The 20,878-nt window shown below is 38.5% G+C and overlaps 1 protein-coding gene across 1 annotated transcript in view; it reads right to left on the bottom strand.

Moving 5' to 3' along the window:
- LOC136876474 (uncharacterized protein DDB_G0286299) overlaps nucleotides 1-20,878 on the bottom strand; it is a 64,475-nt gene that overhangs the window by 15,231 nt on the left and 28,366 nt on the right. Inside the window, exon 3 of the mRNA XM_067150465.2 lies at nucleotides 17,854-18,131. Coding sequence (XP_067006566.1) covers nucleotides 17,854-18,131 — 278 coding nt within the window. The remainder of the gene's footprint in view (nucleotides 1-17,853; nucleotides 18,132-20,878) is intronic.

Raw genomic sequence — 20,878 nt, forward strand, 5'->3', positions numbered from 1 at the left:
ATTCAAGCCAGTGAAATGAAATACATAAGTAGTATGATAGTAAAGACAGATTCAGACACAAAGATGTGAGAAAGGTCAGAATGGAAAACCTAAACGAGAGAATTTATAAGGGTAAACTAAAATGGTTTGGACATGTAAAGAGGATGAAGGAGGCAATAATAAAATAGATAAGTCAAGATGTATACATACTAGGGTCAGAGAGTTTAGACCCACCCATGAATTTTAACTTACCATGAAAGATAGGGGCTATTTGTTGAAAACCAACATGGAAATAACTATGTTTTTAGAACTAACTAGTTTTATTACACATTTCATTTAATTTTTCCTTTACACTGATCATTCACAGGGAGCTAGAATTACAATCACATCTTAAGCAATCACACTGCCTGTTCATCAATGTGTCCACCCTTTGCTTTGATCACTACTTTACAGATGCGTCGCATTCTAGCTGTTAATTTTTCCAAAGTCTTGGTATTTATACATCCCCAGGTTTCTAACAGACATTGCCACAACCCTTCTACACTGCCTGGCGCCTTTTCTTTCACTTTCCTGTTCAAGTTCCTCCCACAAAATTTCAATAGGTGACAGATTGGGTGATTGAGGAGGACAGACCATTAATTCCAATTTTCCTTCAGCTTGTTTCTTTACCAGATACTGGTTGCACAAATGAGAGGTGTGTTTAGGATCATTGTCCTGTTGTAGAACAAATCCTTTACCAATCAACTTCATTCCAGATGGCACGGCATTACATGAAAGGATACGGTGATATTGTCCCTTTTCCAGTATTAGCTCTACTTTCACCAAAGCACCAATCTGATTATTTCCAAAAACATCCCCACACCATCACATTTCCTCCTCCACGGTTCACAGACGGAATTATGCGGGTTTCCGTAACCCTTTTGCCGGAGCGGCGACGAACATATTGGCGAAGACTGGAACAGAATCTTTCAAATTTAGATTCATCCATCTAAAGCACCTTTTCCATTGTTCAGAGGTCCAGTTAGCATGCATTTTGGCCCATTGTAGCCTTTTCTGCTTGTGTACAGTTTTCAACAATGGTTTCCATTCTACTATGTAACCAAACAATCCTGCCTCAAGCAGACGATTTTTCACTGTTGTCACAGACACAGGTTGTTCTCGTTTTATTTATATCTGAGCAAATATCCACTCCTGTCACGCCTGCTGAGGATCAAAATACGGTTACCTTCAATTTTAGAAGTCTTCCTTGGACGTCCACTGCGTGGTCGATCATATGACTACCCGTTTCCTCTCTGTGTTTCACTGCTCTGTGAACACTGCACTCTGAAATTTTCACTTTTTCAGTTCGACCACCCAATTTCTTTACAAGAACAAGCCTTGGCTCTGTTTTCTTGGGTTATATTAGCCTTCTTCCCCATATTCGATTGTTTGATGTGTTTTGTTACTGTAATTATGCCAAGATTACAACAATGTAGAAAATAAACAATCTGGTACAGAGATTAACATACAACTGCTCAGGATAACTTCTGTAGGCTGTCGACTTTCAAGACAGCAAGGAAACAAGGACAAGTAATCACGTGAGAGAGGCATGTTTATTACCTGGGAAAGGGCGGGAAGTTACCACGTAGAAGCAGGCAGTAAGATCTGGGGACCATACATCTGTCAACTTAGAAAAGATAAAGTAAAATATCAGAATATGCACTGACATAGCTTTATGAAAGTGCCGAAAGCATTCATAAATAAGAGAACTAAAGTACCACTTATCATCACACAATGAAGAAAATGATTTTCGTAGGTCTAAATTTTCTGACGCTAGTGTATGTAGTTGGAACTCAAACCAATAGATAAAGCTGTGTGGTACACCATCGTGGTGAATAAGAGAATCACTCTGAAGAAAGAAACAGGGGTACAGAAACCCGTGGCCATGAGAGGTTCGTTGTATTTTCCCTATAATGACGACATAACCTATTACTGGTACCGATTTCAGCTGTTGAAGTGAAGTATGGGTACAATTTTGTTTTACTGATGACAAGGGCAGAAAACAGAATTAGTACAATGCTAAATATGACAGTGCCTCTTAAGAAGCTCAAATACCACCAAATTTGCAAGGCATAATTGCACTCGTTCTCCTTCGAGTCAAATGAGTGATTCATGCAGTTGAGTTATTCCTAGCTCTATAAAAAAAAAATAACAAGAGGCTTGTGCGTCTAAGGGGAATGATGCGAGTCTCGGTCATGGGAATAAAGACTACCCATTCCACAGTTGTAGTCAACAACAAGATAGCGAACTTCTTCTTGCCATCATACTTTACCACTTCAAGGTAATCTGGCCCTCATTTCATCCACAGATACAAGAAACCAGTGTTCCTTTTCACGTGACACTACCCTATTTATATCCTCGGCAGCTGATACAAGAAATTTACTTGCATAAGCATTTGTCTCTTTGGTTAGATGTCCCCTAAATTCTGCTCTTTGAAATTCGTTCACAACTTACAGTTCGTTCAGGCATTGTCCTAGGTGCCTTTGACCACTACCAGTTGCGATGCATGAATGATACTCTTGAGTATTACTTACGTGCTCCCAATTCCTTTCCCTATCGTGTGAAATGTGATTAGAAGCCATTGGTGTGGCATCAAATGTAGGGCTAAAATTCAGCGAAACATTTGACGGCAAAACAGTTCTTTGTTCACTCCTACCACTCACGTCACTGTCGCACAAACTACTATCACTTCCACTAAATTCTTCGTCGCTTATTTCTATATCAATGCCACTCACTTCTAAAAATTCCCCTACAATCGCTTCGTCACTCAACTTGGAGGCAGCCATGATTTCGTTTACGATAAAGTTGCTAAGATACAGGTTATTATTCTTTCCATGGAATAACTGCGCAGAAGTGTTTATCGAATACATCAATGGAATAAAACACTGTTTCCATCTGTCAAGAAGTTACCTTACTAATATGCAACCCTTTCACAAACTAAACCGGCTTGGAGCGGGTCCAGAAATAAGCACTACATTCAGACGGAGAGATCTGTCTTTGTACCGGAGTGCAGTCGAGAGCCAGGACAGAGAGATCCGTCAAAGTACGTCAACTGGTCAAAATACAGCATTTCGTGAGAAACGGCATATCCAACTTAGCATAACGAAAGCCTATTTAAGCAGATCTTCCTCTACTTTCGGAAACTTGCTGCTTTTTTGGTCCGTGAAATGCTTTGCAAGACTTCTAGGTCGCTTGAAATGCACTTCCCTTCGGACACTGAATTCTTGCGGGCCGCTGCCCTATTCCCACATATTTTGGCGTAACTGATCACAGCAAGTTTTTATGATGCAGTACCGGTATTACTTGAATGCTTGCCCACTGTGAGCTAACAAACAATTTTGAGATCACAGAAAAGCATTTCCCATACCCGAAACACTCATAAAATACGTCTGTAATAGACTGGAATCAGCGCAGTAATGACGTAGTGACGCTCTATTTTCCAACATATTCTGGAACATAGGTTGCTGCAGAGTCCCAAAGAACAGGACGATCTTCTGACGTAATGCAGGCACAGTATTGGGTGGATCTGGACAACTGAAAATTTGCTCCTTTAACATTCCCCACACATAAGCATCAGGTGGTGTGAGATCGGAGGAATGTGATGGGTAGGGGAACTCAGCCCCGCGGGAAATTACTCACCCTGAAAAGGTTTCTTGCAGCATAGCCATAGTCTGTCGAGCGGTGTGGCAAGTCGCCCCATCTTATTGGAACGACTGTCTATTCATTTGCATGATCCTGGCACGACAAAATCTAAAGCAAGTAGGATGGCCATTCATTTGTGTAACAGTCTCTGTATTTCTGTAACACTGCTGGCTTCTTAGAAGATGAAATTTGACAACTGCTCCGCTTCATTTTGCAAAACCAATTACTTCTTTTCGAATCAACGACTAGGATAATAAGAACTGAAACGAGCTAAATATACAACTCACGTCTACGCACACAACAAAGCAAGAGCCAAACGCACGCTCTGGAGAACAGCACAGCAAGGAGTAGAGCCTACTTCACGGCAGACTTGATGCATCTTTCTATGTAGCTGGCCATGATTTCACAACGTTCGTGGGAAACAAAAGGAAGCGACGCCCAAATATGTTTAGTTGCCAACTTACAAATATTGAAATGAGGAGGGTTGACCAGTAATGTTCCAAGGGATTGAACATTTTTTACTTCTTTCCTTTTTTCGTAGAATTTTTTTTTATCGTGATGTTGCTTTTCCATAATAATTCTCCCTTTGACCGTAATCATTACGGACAATCCGTAACAGTTGGCACCTCTGCAATCTGTGACCAAATGACAAATAGTGAATGGTTAGACCCTTTGCCTTATAACAGTGTGGGAGCTTGGAATTTTCAATCTGATCTGTGTGTGTTTATTGGTGGCGCAACCTTACGATCCAGAAATCTGTACTCAGAACACTACTGGCGATGGAAGGACCAGTAGTTGAAAGTCAATATCAAGAGCAAGGGACAGATAGGGAGGGGTAGCAATTATTTATAAGTTTGCAAGTTACTCTACATACAGAGGCAGGAAAATTGTGGGTTTAAAGCACCTGGAGAACTTACAGTAGAACCTCGATAATTCGAAATCGGTTAATTCAAAATCCCACATAATTCGAAGAAGCTCTCGTTCCCGGAAACATGAGATACAGTTTTGCATGTTATTTAAATGGTTTAATTCGAAACACGGAAAATTCGTAATTCGAAGCACAATGTCGGCCCCATTACCGAAATTCAGACTTTTAATTCGAAAGTGCCTTTACATTTTAAAACAATAGTATGGTACAGAGTAATTTCAACTAGAAATTTATCCACGTCACAATAGAACGCGTTCCAGAACGTGGAGGGGTAGCTTTCCGCACTTACACTCACTTCGGTGGGTCTACAGTGCGCTTCATGATTGCCAAGTTGAATGAATTTAAAGTTAAGAACTTCATATTTAGGTTCCGTATTGAAGCAGAATTCACATCAAAGAAAAGTACAATAAGTTCCACCTTTTCAATACATTATATTATGTGACAGTTTTACGTTACAGTTAAACCTTCACATTTTTTTACACTCGGGACCGGTTTCGACAGTGTCCCTGTCATCATCAGCCAAGAACAATTAATCGAGGACAATAAACCTTACAATATTTCAGGTATGATATAACAGTGAATATAAAATTATACATTATCTATCTACAAAAAGGTGTGAATATGTCCAGGTAAAAAATCACGATTAAGAAAAATCATGTCCTGTAGGGTGTACATTTATAAAAATTTTCTAATTAAAATGACGTGTTAAAAATCTGCTGTTATATTATAGCTATAGCAGAGTATGTTTATAGATGTAAATCTATGAAGTTTTGGCACTCAAGACATATAGCTATGTTTGACAAGTTAAAGGTGTTCAAACATTTAGTTAAATGGTGTTCCACTTAAAATATGTGATGCAGTTCAGCTGAAGTTGTAGTAAATATGTTTGTAGGCTTAATTTTTTAACACTCGAGACATATAGCCATGTGTGACAAGTTAAAAGTTGATAAAACATTTAGTTAATGGTGTTCCACTTAAAATATATGGTAAAGTTCAGCTGAGGCTACAACTTGGACTTGAGGAGCAGATGATTGTAAAATATCAATATAAGTAGAAATGAACAATTTAAATGGGTCACTGCTTGTTGATGTAGATGATCAGCAAGTCCTATTAAACAATTATACATGTCGACATGTGGTTGTATATCATCTTGCTGAGAAGTAACAAAAGTCCTGGCTGAAATGGTGCTTGTAGATCTTATATTGTAGGTTGTGATTACATAAATTGATTAGAAGGGATCCTGATCCAAGTCGGAACCTATAAGAATTAAAACGCGATATAAAGTTACCGTATTTAAGAAACGAAAAAGAGTTAAATTTCGCGAAGTATTGGTGAATGAGAAACTCACCTCAGGTGCCAAGTTGATGGTAGACGGAACGTAGTGGAACTGACAGGCTGAAGAGAGACGAAGCCTAGAAGGGAGCAGGGAGGGGCGGAGTTACTGAGTTAGGGGAAGGAGGCAACGCGGTAGAGGCGGGACTGTGATCAGGTGGGCGCGTGCGATGGTAGGGGAAATATGTAAGCGTGTTGTGTATTGTTTTGAAGATGGATCGGTTTTTTGGTATTTTAAGAGTGTTCATTATTTTGATAAAAGTGTCAAAAAGTATTGTAGGTTTTTCGGAGAGATCGTTAAGGTTAAAATTTGGGTTTTGGTATTGATCGAGTGAGATGTAGAATTGTTCGGTGAAATCGAGTATGGGGCCTTTATTTATTATTTCAATGATGTCTATGTCGTTATTCATACCATAAAATTTATGTTTATAATCATGTATATGTTGGCCTATTGCGGAAAATTTTCTGTATTTTATCGCATTTACGTGTTCAGTATATCTAATTTTGAACGATCTACCGGTCTGTCCAAGGTAGGTGCTGAGACAGTCGTTACAGTGGAATCTGTAGACGCCTGATTTGTCAGAAGGGTTAGAGGTATTGATTGAGTTAGAATTGTATAGGATATCTAGATTTCTGTTATTAGTTTTGAAGGAGATGTTAGTTTTCTGTTTCTTAAATATATTTGTAATTTTGTAAATATTACGGTTGTAGGTAAAGGTTGAAAAAGATTTCGATTTAGTAGCTTCTTTAATTAGGTTCGATTTTGGGCGATGTCTGAATTTGCTGATTATATTTTCTATAAAATTCTTGTTGTATCCATTATGAGCTGCGATATTGCGTATGGTATTTAATTCTTTGTTAAGGTCTGATTTCGACATTGGGACATTAAATGCTCGATGTACTAAGCTATTATAAGTGGCCCGTTTATGGCTTAGGGGGTGAATAGAGTCTTCTTGTATTGTAGTGGCAGTATGTGTAGGTTTTCTGTAGACATTATATTTGAAGGAAAATAGAAGTCTGGTTATAGTGAGATCAAGAAAATTAATAGTATTATTGGCTTCGGATTCCAGTGTAAATTTTATGTCTGTATCAATAGTGTTAAGGTGCGTTAAAGTGGTAGCTGCGTCTGTAGTGCGTTGGTCCATAATAATAAATACATCATCGATATACCTGGACCAAAGATGTATATTGCTAAATGTTGTGTTATTGTCAATTTTTGTATGTTCTAAAAAATCTAAGTATATTTCTGCTAAAATGCCGGAGGCTGGGGATCCCATGGCTAGGCCGTCTTGCTTGTATATTATTTTATCGAAGGTAAAGTAGTTGTTATTGATTAAAAGTTTCAAGATAGACATAAAGTCAGTGACATGTATAATTGTTTAATAGGACTTGCTGATCATCTACATCAACAAGCAGTGACCCATTTAAATTGTTCATTTCTACTTATATTGATATTTTACAATCATCTGCTCCTCAAGTCCAAGTTGTAGCCTCAGCTGAACTTTACCATATATTTTAAGTGGAACACCATTAACTAAATGTTTTATCAACTTTTAACTTGTCACACATGGCTATATGTCTCGAGTGTTAAAAAATTAAGCCTACAAACATATTTACTACAACTTCAGCTGAACTGCATCACATATTTTAAGTGGAACACCATTTAACTAAATGTTTGAACACCTTTAACTTGTCAAACATAGCTATATGTCTTGAGTGCCAAAACTTCATAGATTTACATCTATAAACATACTCTGCTATAGCTATAATATAACAGCAGATTTTTAACACGTCATTTTAATTAGAAAATTTTTATAAATGTACACCCTACAGGACATGATTTTTCTTAATCGTGATTTTTTACCTGGACATATTCACACCTTTTTGTAGATAGATAATGTATAATTTTATATTCACTGTTATATCATACCTGAAATATTGTAAGGTTTATTGTCCTCGATTAATTGTTCTTGGCTGATGATGACAGGGACACTGTCGAAACCGGTCCCGAGTGTAAAAAAATGTGAAGGTTTAACTGTAACGTAAAACTGTCACATAATATAATGTATTGAAAAGGTGGAACTTATTGTACTTTTCTTTGATGTGAATTCTGCTTCAATACGGAACCTAAATATGAAGTTCTTAACTTTAAATAATGTAGCCAACCAGGCAAAAACTAAAGCTCATTATTATATGAACTTAAGAATCAAAATAGGAAAATTAATCAAAGACATAAACTTCCTAAAGAAATGTATCGCTTACGATCTGACTCCAAACTTTCTAAAAAATAATAATAAGAAACATATTTTACCACATCAATATAAAGTTAACCGTAAGACTAACAAATTATGGCTCAAAAATGAATTGAAATTTCTACATAAGAAAAAATCACTCTTAAACAACCGATTGTATGAAACCCACCTCGAAGTTGCCATGTTGTTATCAGACTCACAATGGAACATTTTTCAAGAGAAAATTTACAGTAAACTATCCACTTTGCTTGTCCAAAAACAGTCCACATTAGATAACAAATTTCAAACCCTCCTCAACAGATCTTCCATAACCAACAAACCATCTAATAACCTGATCAACCCAAACACTGCCAGTCACCCTATAACTGACTTTCACTCTCCTTTCATCAACTTATCTAATACAACATTCGATGATGAAGAGATCACTATTTTGTCAAAAGGCCCTAAACACAACTGGCCTAATTATAACCCATTAAATGTTGCGAAAACACTAATAGTAGAAACGGAAACAGCGATAAAGAAGATGCCTCATGATATACAAGATGAACTCAGACACGAAGCCAACAAACAGCTTAAGAAAACCTTTACATCACCTACCCAAAGCATGACCAAATCTCAACTCGAAGATAGAAATAAAATCATTCAACTTAAAAATAAAATTAAAGATACTCATACTATCGTCACGAAAGCAGATAAAGGCAACACCACTGTTATTATGAATCAAACAGAATATGTATCCAAAACCAAAATGTTTTTTACAGACAGTACTTTTACAATAATTAACAAAGATCCTACACAAACCATTCAACGGCAATTAAAACAGACGCTTAAAAATACATCATTTCTTTTAACCGACAGTGAAAAAAAGCAAATTAATTAAAATGAACCCAGGACTTCCCACCGTTAAAGCACAACCTAAAATACATAAACCTAATGTCCCGATACGTCCTATAGTAAACTACAGACCGAGCCCATTGTACAAAGTAGCACAATTCACCCAACAATTTCTTAAAAGACACTATACCTTTAAGTCTAGAAAATCTATCAAGAATACACTACAACTTATCAAACAACTGGATGACTTCACACTTCAACCATACCATTCTTTACATTCGTTTGATATCACAAATATGTACACTAGTATTAAACCAGAAAAACTTCTTAAAATTATCCCTCAAAATTTGCATAACCATAGTCAACTTAGTCAACTTGAAACTTTTAATCAATAACAACTACTTTACCTTCGATAAAATAATATACAAGCAAGACGGCCTAGCCATGGGATCCCCAGCCTCCGGCATTTTAGCAGAAATATACTTAGATTTTTTAGAACATACAAAAATTGACAATAACACAACATTTAGCAATATACATCTTTGGTCCAGGTATATCGATGATGTATTTATTATTATGGACCAACGCACTACAGACGCAGCTACCACTTTAACGCACCTTAACACTATTGATACAGACATAAAATTTACACTGGAATCCGAAGCCAATAATACTATTAATTTTCTTGATCTCACTATAACCAGACTTCTATTTTCCTTCAAATATAATGTCTACAGAAAACCTACACATACTGCCACTACAATACAAGAAGACTCTATTCACCCCCTAAGCCATAAACGGGCCACTTATAATAGCTTAGTACATCGAGCATTTAATGTCCCAATGTCGAAATCAGACCTTAACAAAGAATTAAATACCATACGCAATATCGCAGCTCATAATGGATACAACAAGAATTTTATAGAAAATATAATCAGCAAATTCAGACATCGCCCAAAATCGAACCTAATTAAAGAAGCTACTAAATCGAAATCTTTTTCAACCTTTACCTACAACCGTAATATTTACAAAATTACAAATATATTTAAGAAACAGAAAACTAACATCTCCTTCAAAACTAATAACAGAAATCTAGATATCCTATACAATTCTAACTCAATCAATACCTCTAACCCTTCTGACAAATCAGGCGTCTACAGATTCCACTGTAACGACTGTCTCAGCACCTACCTTGGACAGACCGGTAGATCGTTCAAAATTAGATATACTGAACACGTAAATGCGATAAAATACAGAAAATTTTCCGCAATAGGCCAACATATACATGATTATAAACATAAATTTTATGGTATGAATAACGACATAGACATCATTGAAATAATAAATAAAGGCCCCATACTCGATTTCACCGAACAATTCTACATCTCACTCGATCAATACCAAAACCCAAATTTTAACCTTAACGATCTCTCCGAAAAACCTACAATACTTTTTGACACTTTTATCAAAATAATGAACACTCTTAAAATACCAAAAAACCGATCCATCTTCAAAACAATACACAACACGCTTACATATTTCCCCTACCATCGCACGCGCCCACCTGATCACAGTCCCGCCTCTACCGCGTTGCCTCCTTCCCCTAACTCAGTAACTCCGCCCCTCCCTGCTCCCTTCTAGGCTTCGTCTCTCTTCAGCCTGTCAGTTCCACTACGTTCCGTCTACCATCAACTTGGCACCTGAGGTGAGTTTCTCATTCACCAATACTTCGCGAAATTTAACTCTTTTTCGTTTCTTAAATACGGTAACTTTATATCGCGTTTTAATTCTTATAGGTTCCGACTTGGATCAGGATCCCTTCTAATCAATTTATGTAATCACAACCTACAATATAAGATCTACAAGCACCATTTCAGCCAGGACTTTTGTTACTTCTCAGCAAGATGATATACAACCACATGTCGACATGTATAATTGTTTAATAGGACTTGCTGATCATCTACATCAACAAGCAGTGACCCATTTAAATTGTTCATTTCTACTTATATTGATATTTTACAATCATCTGCTCCTCAAGTCCAAGTTGTAGCCTCAGCTGAACTTTACCATATATTTTAAGTGGAACACCATTAACTAAATGCTTTATCAACTTTTAACTTGTCACACATGGCTATATGTCTCGAGTGTTAAAAAATTAAGCCTACAAACATATTTACTACAACTTCAGCTGAACTGCATCACATATTTTAAGTGGAACACCATTTAACTAAATGTTTGAACACCTTTAACTTGTCAAACATAGCTATATGTCTTGAGTGCCAAAACTTCATAGATTTACATCTATAAACATACTCTGCTATAGCTATAATATAACAGCAGATTTTTAACACGTCATTTTAATTAGAAAATTTTTATAAATGTACACCCTACAGGACATGATTTTTCTTAATCGTGATTTTTTACCTGGACATATTCACACCTTTTTGTAGATAGATAATGTATAATTTTATATTCACTGTTATATCATACCTGAAATATTGTAAGGTTTATTGTCCTCGATTAATTGTTCTTGGCTGATGATGACAGGGACACTGTCGAAACCGGTCCCGAGTGTAAAAAAATGTGAAGGTTTAACTGTAACGTAAAACTGTCACATAATATAATGTATTGAAAAGGTGGAACTTATTGTACTTTTCTTTGATGTGAAGTTGAATGAAATCGGAATTCTTTTGTATTCAACCTTTTAAGGAACACCGTATTATCACGCAACAGGCAGTGTGCGGGAAAACAGAATGCGCGAACACTGGCGATGACGAAAAAGCGTGGCTCATATAATAAATTCGTAGGCACCGAACAATACTGTCATTGCTGATGAGACTGCATTGCTTTATTTTAATGCGAACCCAAACGGTCTTGTGGTTTTAAAGGAGAAAGTCCCAGTCGGGGAATCGTACAAGGGTCGGGCATACGGGTCATTGTAGTGCGTTGCAATTGCAATGCACATGGAAGCGAGAAACTTTATCCCCTCGTCATAGAAAAGTTCGATAAGCCACAATGTATTAAGGGCGTTGGGCACTTTCCATCCCAGTACAAAGCATCTAAAAATGCAAACAGTACAGATATCCAAAAAATAATGCATTTGCACAGGGGAAACAGCATAATTTATCCTCGTCTTTGAATTGTGTGATTTTTTTCCTTTCGTTGCGTGAGGTTATGTTCGTCAGTGATTTATCCAAGTGCATTATTTGAACATTTGTAAATGCACCTTGTTGGATACATTTCGGAAATAGTTTTTCCATGGCATTGGAAAGGTTTAAACTGTGAATCACGGTGATAGCATGTATTAATGGGTCTTAGAATACTTTGTGACGCGGCAAGTGTTTACATTTCTGAAGTACGAGAGAAGTGCCATGGCGGGAAATCGTACAAGGATCGAGTCATAGGAAAGTTTGATTTTAAGGGCATCGGGTACTTTCTGTGTAAATACAAGGCATCTAAAATGCATACAGTGTAGTACTCCAATGAATAAAGCACTTGCACATGGGAGCCAGCATGGATTTCTCCTCGTCTTTGAATAGTGCTTTTTTTTCTTTCATTCGTTGCGTGAGGTTATATTTGCCAGTGAGATATGCAACTGCATTATTTGAATACTGTAAATGCACCTTTTTGGATACATTTTGGAAACAGTTCTTTTTTCATGGCATTTGAAAGGTATAAACTGTGAATCAAGGTTAACTGCATGCAGTAACGGGCCTTAGAATATTTCGTAACGCGGCAAGGGTCGGTATTCTGAATTGCGAATTGGCGGTTAATTCAAAGTCCGATTTTTGAGTCCCAACGACTTCGAATTAACGAGGTTAGTGTGTATGCAATCGAAGGACTACCTTCCCAGCACCCATGAAGTATAGTGTTGAGGCTAGCAAGGGAGCAGGCAGCAGCAGAGAGTATGCAATCCAAGGACTACCTTCCCAGCACCCATGAGTTATAGTGTTGAGGCTAGCAAGGGAGCAGGCAGCAGCAGAGTGTACAGTGCAAGAGTGGAGCTCCTGCTGCCTCAACCAGGGCTTGTGCAGGAAGTATCACAACTTCTTGGTAGCCCTGACAACGCTCTGTGCCATGGAAACCTGGGTGGAGTGGTGATTTTTTGTCTTAAGATGAAGTACGACAGGTAACCATCTTCTTGGAACAAATTAAGTGGAGACAGGAATTAGAATAATTTATTAAATGAAGGATTTTGACAATGAACCTATAAATAAATTTAAAAAATAGTTTTAAGAAGCTGAAAAGGATACAAACACATGGAAAACAAACCGTAAGTGCCCTGGGTTACAGAACACTTGGAAATTATATGTGATTAATCCACAATCATACTTTAAGCAAATGACAAGATCAACAGGATTTCTGCCATCGGCTAGTGTGAGCCTGAGTGTATCCTGCAGGCCGAGGTTCCATCTTAGGTCTCAGAGATCCACACACTCTGCGAGGATGTGGCCCACAGTGAATTCGGCACCACAAGAACACACTGGGAGGGTGGGCGTTTCCCTCCCTAGGAAGTAAGAGGGGAGATTTGCCATCACCTATCCTCAGCCAACACAAAACTATTTACTCTTCCGTGAAGGCCGGAAAGAGGATCACCACAGAGCAGCTGTCTTCTTAATTGCTCTCAACTGGTTCAGAATACCGATAGATAGCCAATCCAATTCCCAGGACACCAAGATGGTTCGTGAGAACAAATATCCCTAGTGGATACATTCATAGGTCTAGGTGGTAAAAGTATAACTTCTTCTGTAGTTTGTTCCGTGCAATCCCCATGTGGTTTGGATTCTGGAGCCAGCATTGTACAACCTGCCTAGTAGTAATGGGAGATATTAGATTAATTTACTAAATCGATAAGGTGAGCCGATTCACGGCTCATTAGTCATCGATCCTACTGCATCCGTGTAGTGTGTACTGATAAGACAGCAGCAACAACATTCAATACTTGCTGCTGCCATCTGGTCTCCATTCTACGAACTGCTTTCCTATGCAACTACTTTTTCGCATCAAGTTTTGATGTTAGAAAGCCTTCCCCCGAAAGTGACAACTCCATTAATAGGTATATAGAGTTAAATGAAAAATATTTGTACACACAATCAATGATCTGCATTTAGAACTGCAGTGCAGGTGGGAGATTCTGTATCCGTTGTTTTTCTAGCCTTTTCTTAAATACTTTCAAAGAACTTGGAAATTTAATTATATTCTCGGTAAGTACATAATACAAAATAAACAAGTTAAAAATTGAAAAGCAGGGAAAAACAGGTACTTGTGCAATATTATACATGCTTATTACAACACAAAACTTATGCAGTTAATAATAAAATTATATAACTGAAATGTTATAGACTACCTTACGGTTTTTCACAGTACTCTGAAAGTCACAACTCTATTATATATACAAAATAAGATGTAAAAATACCCGTGTCCACAATAAGTAGCCTACATGAAAATGAAGTTTTTGAAAATGTATTTTCTATCAACACTACACCTTTTCTCCCTTAATGGTTATAATGTAAATATTTTTAAACTTTTTTTTCCTATGATTGCGTCAACTGTTTCTCCAGAGCGCCACTGCCGAACTCTACTATGTTAATTTTAGGCATTGATGCTGACTTTTCATCTATAAACCTATATGTTCAACCATCACTTTTGTACAACTATTTCCCATACTTAATTTTTGTAATTGTATTAATAATATGTATTAATTTGTACATGTCAACTACTAACCAGTTACCTGATTTTTTACCTTGAGGTGATATTTTGACTGATGATGCCCTCAATGAAGGGCGAAACATGTCTCAAGTGGAATCAATAATAAATTCCTTGGTTTTCTGATTAAACATCCTTTTAATTAAGCTATTGCATCAGTCGGCTCACTGTATGTACACCGGTGATCTCGTGATTCGATTACTAAAGTATTGTGCAATGATGTAACATACAAACTGCAGAGATACCAAAGGGTTCTTCCCAATATGAACAAAAATGAAAATCCACAGCCTGTTTCCAGTCCTTTGACCGGGTCAGGAATGGAATGAATGAAGCCCCCTTCTAACGGCGAGTATGGGAATTGTGCCGGCTGCCGAAGCTTGTCGCACTCCTCTGGGGCAATGATTAATAAAATGAAATGGGAGTGTGTTGCTGGAATGAAACATGACAGGGAAAACTGGAGTACCCGGAGAAAAACCTGTCCAGCCTCCGCTTTGTCCAGCACAAATCTCACATGGAGTGACCGGGATTTGAACCCCACAACACAGCGGTGAGAAGCCGACACGCTGCCACTTGAGCCACAGACGCTCATCATCCCAATATAAACCAGACAATTTCGAGTAGCCATGAGCATGACTCATAGTCATAGGGAAGGCTAATTAATAATGTTATTTATTGGCTTTACGTCCCACCGACGACTTTTATGGTCTTCAGAGACGAGGTACTGGAGATTAGTCCCTCAGGAGTTTCTTTTTACGCCAGTAAATCTACCGACACGGGGCTGACTTACCTGAGCACCTTCAAATACCACCGGACTGAGCCAGGATCGAACCTGCCAGGTTGGGGTCAGAAGGCAGGCCTCAACCATCTGAGCCACACAGCCAGGCTAGAGAGCCGAGTTTAACTAACTGTTGAATGTCAACCAGGTATAAAAATACTGATTAAACTAATATGGTAAATAGAATAACCTAATAGCCTACCTTCTTCCAAGGTATCCTAATTGGTTGTGTGGCATTTGGCTGGTTTTTGTACCTCTGCTGGTATTGGGTATTAAAGAGGCAACAATAGCTTTTGACAGCATATGCGAGGAATACCTGTTGTTGCTAGCACGGAAAGCTCCGGTTGCGAGCCTCACTCCACAGGGTGTTTACTATCTAAAGGGTTCAGTGCAAGTCTCAACTATACGGGAAATAACCATACACTTGCAGAATCGTAAAAGAGCTCCACGGTCAGCCCCCCCCGCCAATTCACGCTACCATAATGGACAGATGCGAGACTAGCGTATTAGTCTTATCAAAAGGGAAACCAAAAATCTGCAGGTGCCTACCAATACTGTTTCTATGCAGAGCCCGGGATCAGCATGCACAAGCTGACTGACTGACAGAAGTATACAACTGAGGTTTTCACTGCTGAATATCTACAACCGTGTTGAAGAGTCCATCTGTCGACTCAGTTAATAGATTGCTGTTGCAACTACCATTCTTCTAGAGCTGAACTGTAGAGTTACACAATCTGCATATATGATGAAACAACTGCAGGCCCAGCAGAGGCAACTAAGTCATTGCGAACATTGTGACACTGTACAGATCCACGTGGTACTCCATTTTGTTGGAAGTAATACGGAGAATATGCGTTCCTTACACGAATCGAAAGAGCTGGAGGTACATGAGGTTCTCAATAATCGTTGGCATATTTCCCTGGAATCTGCACTGATGTTATAGAGTGGAGATAATACCACCATAGTGCCAGGTAGTGTCATAAGTCTTTTCCAGGGAAAACAAAAACATGGTGATCAGATGCACCCACCAGAGAAAAGCCTCTTGAATGGTGCACTCCATTCTAACCAGGTGATCAGTATTAGACCGATGAGAGCGAAAACCACACTGATAGTCAGGAGACACGTCCCTTCCAAAGCCCACAAGTTGTCTGTTTATCATCCTTTCAGATAGCTTAGGCATACTGGCCAATAGCTATCCAGGAGCGTTGGATCTTTACCTCACGCCATACAGATAGAAAGCCCATCACTCCACATTCTGTTGAACAGGGTGACGATATTGCAGAAACATAGGTTACTCAAAAAATGAAGCATTTGATTATGGAATTTGTCCAGACCAGGAGCCATGTCCCTGCACAAGAGTGCACCCTGCAAGTCCCATTCTGTGAAAGTCACGTTATAGGAATACAAAACACTTAAGCAAAAGAGAGATGGCAAGCCTCTGCCCTGCGCTTAAGAGGCAGAAATGCAGGATCACATTGGATGTATCTGTGAAATGTGATGCGATCTGGAATGACTAAACGAATCGTAACTATATCTCCCATTACTGGAAATACTCCGACAATACAGGAGAGTTATGTCTACACTCGAGATGACTGAGTATGTGCAGTCACAGAAGACGCATACTTTTCCTCAAGTAATTTTCTTACTCCCTCAAACAAAAAAACCGTGCCTTAGCATGCAGATGCTTACATGTAATATGACTGGCAAACATAGGTTTCCCGTGTTGAGCACAAAAAGATCGAACTGGTTGATTGATCGCTCAACGAACCCTTCCCCTAGCACATGATTGGTGAGCCCCGGGGGGTGTTGCAGGCATTAACGTCTCCCAGCAGGAGGAGGAGGTAACCGAGTAATCCGATCGTGTAGTTCATGCATATGAAGATTAAAGTTTGTGGAAAGTACATGTTGCACACCGTTGGCATTATTGGGAACAGAGTGCGAACTGCAACTGCGTCCACCTGAACACGTAGCGGCACTTCTTCACTGGTACAAGGACTAGGGTACAAACACCCCACCGCCTACAGCTACTTGGTCCTTGGAATAAAGACAGTAGAGGAACGATTTGGCATAATCTGAATGAAAGATATGGATCAATATGACATATCCATAGAACCATTTACAGTTTAGAAGATAACCAAGTAAAGTAATACAGGGATAAAAAAAAAAGTTAGCATAAAATAGGATGGCACCAGCTCAGCAGAAGATTCAAAACAAATTTAAAAATAAACAAATGAATAGTAAATTTAATGGCATGGCAAATGCCCTACAGGGAAAATTACAGGTCCTTCTGAATACAATCTGCAGCCAAGATACATAAAAAACATAAAGAGGATTGTACTGTTGTTATTATTTGTATGGTTTCTCACCTCAGCATCTACTCCATCAGTAGCATTCTCGGATGGTTTTGAAGATGGCTCACTACTTTTCTCTCCATCCTCCTTTTCTGCGGGTTCAGCTGGAGGCTTAGCCGGTGTTTCATCTACTTCCATTTTAGAGTCTGACTCATCTGTAGTCTTCTCTTCATTCTTGGTTTCATTTTTCTTTTCATGCGTTTCATTGGTTGTTGCTGCCTCTCCTTGATGATCCTCATCATCCTTAGGCTTCTCTTCTTCTGCATCCTTCTTTGGTCTGCCACGTCGGGACCCTATGAAGAGAAAGTTATAAAAAATGTTAAAAACCATCAAATGAATAATAACCATACAAGAAAATTCGAACTTCAACATTACTCCCTCTAAAAAATAAGCATAATGCCAGATGTAAGGTACATTGCCCAGCAAATCTTTATAAGTTACTTAGAATTTCTTAGCTGATTTATAATTTCAGCAGCAATGAATAAACCATCAACCCCTACAGCAATCTCATATTTTGTATACTGATGACCTGTTGACTGTTTGTTCTTATTGTGATTGAACATTTTATCACTGGACAATTTAATGCGTAAAATATATTTTAAGACTATAAACAGAGATCATTTTGTCTCATAAACCTCTTCTACTTTTGTCCTTAGTGTGACTGAAAATTTCATCACCGAGAACAGCTGTAAAATATTTTACAAATAGGACAGTCATCTTCTTCTTCCCCAGCTTTTCCCTATTTTTTTTATTAAGGGTCGGTTTTCCTCTTCCATTTCTTCCTGTCAGTGCGACACGCTCATGCAGTCCCCTCTCCCAGCTCTTCCTTCCATTCTTCAGCCCCCCTTTTTTGTAGTCTTCTCACAACCTGCAGGCTGGTTTCCCCCCCTCCCAAAGTCTCCCCCTCTTCTCATAACTACGACTCGGAAGTCGAGGCAAAGGTTTATTTCCTTGCGTGTACGAAGACGAGCCCCAACATAATATATGTACATTCTGGGTCATTGTAGGCCAGAAAATGTTGGGTTTCATTTGTCCTTTTTTGCCTTTTTGGGCAGTTTTTGACATAAGTCCCTCTATTAAGGTCTTAATTGCTTTTTTTCGCAACTTCACCTTCTTTCGACTACATCTGTACCGCCCATTCTTAATTCGAATCATCATTAGTCCAATCACCTCTTAAACATCTTTCCTGTAGTAAAAGAGGAACTGAAATGAAAAAATGAAACTAATGCTTGAAAAAAAAAAACAACAACAGGGGTATAAAAATCTGTGCAAGTGAAATATTGAAAAGAGAAAATTTTGATGCGAGGGTTTTTGAATAGGAAGATCTCACTTGATTCTAGCATGAACCCTCCATATCCGTTAATGTGGAGAGAAGTTTTGCGATGTGCTGTCTGAAACCCACTGATCCTTTACACCTAAGAACCTGGAGATGACTGTTGTGATATATTGCAAAGTCAACTGGGGTAACGTTTCCGAATTCCAATGTCTGTAACGCTAGTGTCGTTAACCTAAATATGATTTCAGTTATACCAATTTCAATTTCTCTCTCCAGGATGTCCACTGCAGGTTCATTGAATTAATTCCAGGTGGAAAAAAACATTTCATTGTAAATTCTGCAAGTACTTTGATTTATCAAACATGGAATTCCTTTTTCAAAATTATGTTAATCTAAAAATATATGTCTGAAAGAAGTACAGTAGAACCTCGATAATTCGAAATCGGTTAATTCAAAATCTTGCCTAATTCGAAGAAGCTCTTGTTCCCGGAAAAACGAGGTACGGTTTTGCATGCCATTTAGATAGTTTAATTCAAAATACGGATAATTCGTAATATGAAGAACAATGTTGGTCCCATTACCGAAATTCAGACTTTTAATTCAAAACTGCCATTACATAAAAAAAGTATCTTACAGAGCAATTTAAATTCAAAATCATTCCACGTCATGAAAGAACGCATCTACCGGAAAGTGCAGGGGTACATTTACGCACTTTCACTCACTTCCGTGTGTCTACAGTGTGCATATTTGCTAAGTTTGAGTGAAATCATAATTCTTTTGTATTCAGCGTTTTAAGGAACACTGGTGATGCTGACGGTTCGCGAAAGAGCATGGCTCATATAATCACTTCGCAGGTATGCACTGAACAATATTGTCAGTGCCGATGAAACTGCATTTTTACTTAATGCAGAGCGCAAAAGGACTTAACGTTTTAAAGGAGAGGTGGGAAATTGTACAAAGGTAGGGTTCACGGTACTGTGTTGTAACGCAAACGGACGCGAGAGACTTTCTCCGCTCGTCATAGCAAAATTTGATAAGCCACGATGTTTTAAGGGCGCCAGGCACTTTGCGTGCAAGTACAAGGCATGTAAAAATGCAAATGGTACAGAAATCCAAGAGTGAAAGCATTTGCACAGGAGAGCAAGCATAATATGTCATCTTTGAATTGTGTTTTATTTCGTTCGTTGCGTGAGCCGTAAGGTGATGTTTGCCAGTGCTTTATCCAAGTGCATTATTTGAATAATGTAAACGCACCTTGTTGAATACATTTCAGAAATAGTGTTTTCCATGGCATTTGAAAGGTTTAAACTGAGAATCAAGGTGATTGCATGCATGAATGTATCCTAGAATACATTGTGACGTGGCAAGAGTCGGGATTTCTGAATTACAAGGGAAGTGCCATGGAGGAAAATTGTACAAGGATAGTCACTGTACTGTGTTGTAATGCAGACGGAAGCGAGAGATTTTCTCCCCCTGTTATAGGAAAGTTCTATAAGCCACGATGTTTGAAGGGCACCGGGTCTTTCCGTGCAAGTACAAGGCATCTAAAATGCATCTGTGCCTGTTAGGTCATCAGCCCAGAGGCTGGTGGGATCCTCAAATAGCACCACCAAAATTGAGGCGTACTAGGCAAGATGAGGAGTGAGGTAGTTTGCCATTGCTTTCCTCACTGGGTCAGAAAGTACTATTGCAGCACGACTGACCCTATGAGCAGCACCTTTCATAACACTCAGATGCACTAGTCATGCTCTGAATGTCATTACT

This window comes from Anabrus simplex, chromosome 6, assembly GCF_040414725.1.
Source record: "Anabrus simplex isolate iqAnaSimp1 chromosome 6, ASM4041472v1, whole genome shotgun sequence".
Lineage (NCBI taxonomy): Eukaryota > Metazoa > Arthropoda > Insecta > Orthoptera > Tettigoniidae > Anabrus > Anabrus simplex.